This window comes from Poecilia formosa, unplaced genomic scaffold (genome assembly GCF_000485575.1).
Source record: "Poecilia formosa unplaced genomic scaffold, Poecilia_formosa-5.1.2 Scaffold116, whole genome shotgun sequence".
Lineage (NCBI taxonomy): Eukaryota > Metazoa > Chordata > Actinopteri > Cyprinodontiformes > Poeciliidae > Poecilia > Poecilia formosa.
In genome coordinates, this window is record NW_006800055.1 from 947,994 (window position 1) to 953,798 (window position 5,805).

Genomic DNA, 5,805 nt, shown 5'->3' on the forward strand with positions numbered 1-5,805 from the left:
ATTATTTCACTTATAGGAAAAATGTTTTGTTATAAGTGAAATAATCTGACAACGCACTAAAAACATACCAAAAATGGTTGGTAAGACTTTGTGTTTTTGCAGTGTAACAAAGTAAACAATAATGGATTCCATTCTGATTTAAAGGTTTTAAATGCTGCCTCGTTTTGTTTAGTTCTGATCAGTAGCTACGTTTCCATTAGAAATGTTTGCAAAGGAACGCAATTAAAATCACGTGAATTCCTGGAATCATTGGACATCTTATTATTTGTCAGGTTATTTGCTATAAGGAGACAGACTTAGCTGAACACTTATGCATAATAACTAAATGTTGTGGTTCATAATTTGCAAAGCACTTTAAGGAACAAAATTTTTTTGTTTGTATTAAATCAATTGATGTCTGCGTCTTGAATTCTGTTTCTAGCTTTGTATGCAGATTCTTCACATTTATGACTCTGAATGTTTAAAATTAATGTTGTGAATAAAGTTTCAACAGTTTTTTTTTAAGTAAACAGAATAAATATTAAATAATCATTGTGTATTAAACAAAAAAATATTCACACTCTGAACCTGTAATGTTAAAGCACAAAGATAAGTAGCGCTTCCTGAACGTACCTTGGCATTTAACAGAAGTCAGTAATTGCAGCCACAACAGCAGGACAGAGTTTTTAATCATCTGCATTTTATCGTCTTATCCTGAACCGCCAAACAGAGTGAGACACCACAGAAAGCTACAGTGTTTTACAGAGAGCGATTCTGCAAGAGAGAAACTGATCACTGACCCGGTGTAATCATTGACCACTGAGCTGAACTTATCTTCCAATCCCAGATGGATATAAACGTTTTGCTAATGGATATTACTGCTTTTGTCACTTTAATGATTTTGCCACCCTCAAGTAATCTTGAGGCAGTTTATTTTGACAAGATTCTTCAAACACTGTAGTTTCAGCCCTATACTGATTTTTCCAAAGTTGAACCTTAGATGCGCTGGATGCCGTTTCAACTTTGGCCGACCTACAAAGCTTCACTCGGTCGATGTTTCTCCATCTAGTACATTTAAAATCAAGTTCATTAAACTCATGGAAGTTTGTGCAATTAGTTTTTTTTTGCACTGTTTCACAACTCCGGGATGCCCAGATTACTGAAATGCATCCATGAGTGGTAAAAAACAAACAGATACATTGAGACTCGTCTGTCTGTTCAGGTGATGCAACAACCTGCTTAAGTCAACAGGATGACCAAATATGGACATGAAAAAAATAGATATCTTTCTGCCTTTTCATCAAATGATCAAGAACTCAAGAAAAACTAGCATCACTCCTGAACAATACTTTTTTAAAATAATTGTTTATTTTTGCTGTATTCTTTTAAATGTGCCATACCTTTTCGTCATATTCAGTAAATTCAAATATTGTTTAATTTGTTTGGGAAAGAAAACAAGCAGACAAAAANATTAATTCAGCCTCCTTGTCATTACATACCTTTTGGTAGTTTGCCACATCTGGATGGTGCCATCCAAACAGATGAGGCATGTTTTATATGGAATGTGCTTCAGTTCATGCCTACAACTTAAATGTTTTTTTATATGGTTGGTAAACCACAAAATTAAAGTAATTTGTATATTTCACAGTTGGTTTAAGGAAAATAGAGGTTTAATAATTAATAATATCTACTGGCAGGAATCCAGTCAGACTTAATTTGGTCCAATCAGATCATAATCTGTCATATATTTTGGTGTAATTTTAATAAACTCCGGCTTAGTAAAATTTTCTGCAAGTTTCATATTTCTTAGATTTTATCAGCAGAAATAATGCAAACACTTGGAATGTATGCAGTGATTAAAGATTGCAAGAATGAAATGGTTTGATTACAAGTATTAAACAGACATAGAAAGGGAGGAAATCTTAACACATGAGGAAGAAATGGGGAATCAGTTGACAAAATGGTGTGTGACTCACAGGCCTAAAACAATGCCATTAATAATATTTGGAGAACATTTTGAATGAAACATGCACATACGGACACATGTGATGTTTCTCGTTTCCCATTTCCCAGCATTGCATGTAATGGAGGGTTCTTCCTCCATCATATATTTGTCACGGCACAGATAAGTCACAGAGGAGCCATGCAAGTATTCCTTCTGGTATGAAATGGTGACAACTGCATTCTCAACTTTGGGTGGTGAGCCACAGTGTTCAGCAGTTGCTGCAAGACATAAAAAATATGTAAAATTCTAATTAAAATCTTTGTAAAAATTTAATCATATGAGTATTTTAAAATGATCTGGATGTCTCACCACGGCAGATTGTTTTTGCTGTAAACCCATGATAATTCCATCTTCCATTATCACAAGTCAGTTCAGCAATCTGTGCAACGTATCCTTCATTGCATTCAATCCTAGCACGTGTCCTTGAAATGGTCATTTTTCCATTGGAAATTGGAGAAGCCTCTCCACACAATGTCTTTGCTTTGAGACAGCATTGACAAAGCACACATGTCAATAATGCATCAAGATTGTTACACTAAGTATACTGCATAATAAAAAAACATGTTTCCAGCTAATTTACTTTACAGAATCATTGAAAATAAAACATTACATATACAAACACTCTGACTAATTTATAATGACCAAATATTGCACAAACGAGGAAGAGTCTGATGTTTAGCTAATTGGAAGCATTGCATTTGGTTAAATTCATAGGAGTAAAATTATGTCCAAGAGAAAATGGAGATTAATTACCTATACATGAATGAAGTTGGCCAAACACACCATTTTCACATTTGGCAAGACCCCACCAGCTTTTGGTAGGAAGTTTGAAATTTTCATTACATGCGTAGTAAATTGTGCCTTCATTGGGTTCAACTGCAAATCCATTTGTAATTTCAGGTTTCTGGCAACGTGTCCCTTCTGTTAATGATTCAGAAAAAAGAAGACATATTCCAGTTGCAGGGGTCAAAAGATAAATTCAACTAATATGTATCCACCTTTGAGGCCTGATTTTATTACTTCTTGTTCAAGTCAAGCTAATTTGTCTGTTAACATCTTAAATATCCCAAAATCATCATGTAAGGATACTTGAGTTAAATCTATGCAGCTGTAACCAGATATTTAAATGAACTGTTATGATGTCATAAATTAAAATGATGCTTAATAAATGCTGGACTAATGAAAAAGTAAACTTTCCAGTTTATTCATGTTTCTTACTTCTTCCTACTCCTTTCCGAGCATGTTAAGATTATTGTGGTACAAAAAAATGTTTAATTTGCACTCCTTGTTTATGTGTGTTATTTTACACTGCTATCATGTTTGAAATAAATAAATAAAAATAACATTTTTATTTATTTATAAACTTTCTTCAAATTCATATGCTTTTAGATATTGACCTCGGCCCGCTCCGTCATGGACGTCAAGACAACTTACATGTTCCTGTAAAGCCAGTCAAAAAACGTACATGAGGTGGCCTTATGTTGCTTTAATTCGGTTGATTTGTAGTAAAAATTGCCACAGGGTGCTGCGCAGTCGGCTGCACAAACAGACAATGGTGAAAACCAAACTTGTCATTTCATTTTATAACGAGGAAAGATGCGGGGTGATGGATAGCAGCCGTCAATCATAATGACTGTCACCCCTGGGTGTAACCGGGAATTTGCACCTTTTTACATGGTAAGAAGATTAACGTTCATATACTTTATAAGTAAGTATGATTAGAAAGGTCTCAAATATTGCATTATGGCGAAGGTACAACCGTTAGTAACCATGGAAACAATGCCCACCATCGTGTAGCCTAGCATGTACGGAAAAAACTGGTTAGCATCTCGTCTTTTGTACGTTTTTAAGGCTGCTCCGGTTTAAGGGTGTTTGACATAGTGACATAAATCATGTGGTGTGAATTCAGGCAAAGTAGGTAATTTGATCAACACGTCAGGAGAGAGGAGAAACGGGTCGGTTGGTTTGTAAGCTAGCTGTTCCATCTTCTGTAAATACCGCCGTCTATGAGCCCCAACCAGGTGTGTTACGTTCTCAGACAAATTAGCTCGACTTGAAGAAGCAGAAACCATGAATAAACTGGCAAAAGCAACTTTCCAGTTTATTCATGTTGGGAAAACAACTTAAGTGCTCTGTTCAATACTCCCGATTGTCACTTCCGATGTCCAACATGGCGCTTCGTAGTTGCAAAGGGTCAATATTTCCTACGAGTGCCTTTCAAATCATGACAAGATTCTCACAATAGTTCGTAAAACACGATTAAATTACTCACAGATGTTCTTACCTGGACATGGCTTTATCCCTACCCAGGCTCCTCCCTCACAGGTGATAGTAACAGGTTCCTGATTCCCTCCCGAACATACATATGTGAGTCGGTCACCGTTGTAGTAAGTTCTTTTACTACCTCTGGTAATTCTGGAGTTTTCAATGTTAGGGTTTTCACACCGTCTCCCTGATGAAGAAAATAACATTAAACATGGAGTTTAGTTGCATGATATTTGCTAACAAAAAGATAATAAGGAAGAATCTAAATGCAAAAAAATGTGAAGATAAATTTTTCTAGAGGAGCACTTGAAACTGTTGCAGTTATTATTTTGATATAATGTTTATATTTTTGCTATTTGAGATTTTAGTGTTGCTCCCTTGAACATTTATTTCATCAAAAGATTTTGCAAAATTATTTTGTGTATCTAGAAACGTCATGCATTCATCCAATAGTGAGTCCTAAAAAATGTTCAGTTTCTATTTTTTTTTATTACAAATCATAACAGATATTCATAAAAATGACTGTTTTTTGTTTCTACTTGGTAAAGAAATTGAGTTTAAATGGACAAACATTCATGTCAGTGTTTTGTTTGTGTTAAGTTTTATTGTTCACATTTTAGTACAAGTATCTATTTTTTAATTAATAAATGAAGTGTTTTGCCAAATTGCTTTCTGTTCAGGTTGTTTGTTTCTTGAGATTTGACTCCACCTTCAGATAACTGCTTCACTGCAGCTGTCACAAAATAATCCACAGAGGGACTCCTCTCTTTACCGCCTTCTTTTTAAAAGTAAAGAGGATAATTTACAAAGATTTTGTTTTCAAGATTATGAAGTATTTCGTGCAAAGTAACCAGGTAAATGAAATAAAAACATAGTTTAACAGTAAAGCAACAAAAGAGCATTTAAAGTGAACAGTACCACGACAAAGTGGTTTCGGTGTCCATCCCTCTCTGGTGCACGTCGCCATTCTGTCTGAACTTGCAGGATCGTAATAGTAGGCACAGTCATACCGTACTCTGTCACCTATTTTATTTCTGCCCCAAGCGTTAACAGAACGATACAAATGTGCTTCGTCTATGTATCGTGGGCATGTAACCTCTGGAGTGGGAGAAAAATACATTTTCTATTCAAACAGTATTCATCATACATGGGACTAATGAAACATTATCACAAAGACTTTTTTAACTGAATAATCAATTGATGACACTTAGGCTTCTGTGTTTTAATACCTTGGCATATCGGACTCGTATCCCAGTCTCCACGGATTCCACAAGTAACATCAGCCACTGTTGTTTGCATGTCCAGAATCCAGTGTTTCTCTCCACATGTGACTCTCACTGTTTCTCCAGGTGAAAACATGTTTTTGTATGAAGGGTCATAGGTCGTCCCAGGGATTGATGCCAGAGCCAGGTCACATTTAATTGCTGGAATTATTGGACATATATCATTTATTGTCAGTTTGCTAGAAGGAGAAGCAGAATCTGACAATGCACTAAAAACATACCAAAAATGGTTGGTAAGACTTTGTGTTTTTACAGTGTAACAAAGTAAACAAT

General features: G+C 35.3%; 1 protein-coding gene across 1 annotated transcript in view; it reads right to left on the reverse strand.

The window, feature by feature from the left end:
* The window catches only part of LOC103143879 (complement factor H-like), a 24,142-nt gene that overhangs the window by 4,365 nt on the left and 13,972 nt on the right, over positions 1-5,805 (reverse strand). Inside the window, exons 6-11 of the mRNA XM_016675542.1 lie at positions 5,479-5,730; positions 5,168-5,347; positions 4,269-4,436; positions 2,738-2,905; positions 2,294-2,464; positions 2,017-2,202 (exon numbers count right to left, since the gene is read on the reverse strand). Of these exons, the coding sequence (XP_016531028.1) occupies positions 2,017-2,202; positions 2,294-2,464; positions 2,738-2,905; positions 4,269-4,436; positions 5,168-5,347; positions 5,479-5,730 (1,125 nt within the window). The remainder of the gene's footprint in view (positions 1-2,016; positions 2,203-2,293; positions 2,465-2,737; positions 2,906-4,268; positions 4,437-5,167; positions 5,348-5,478; positions 5,731-5,805) is intronic.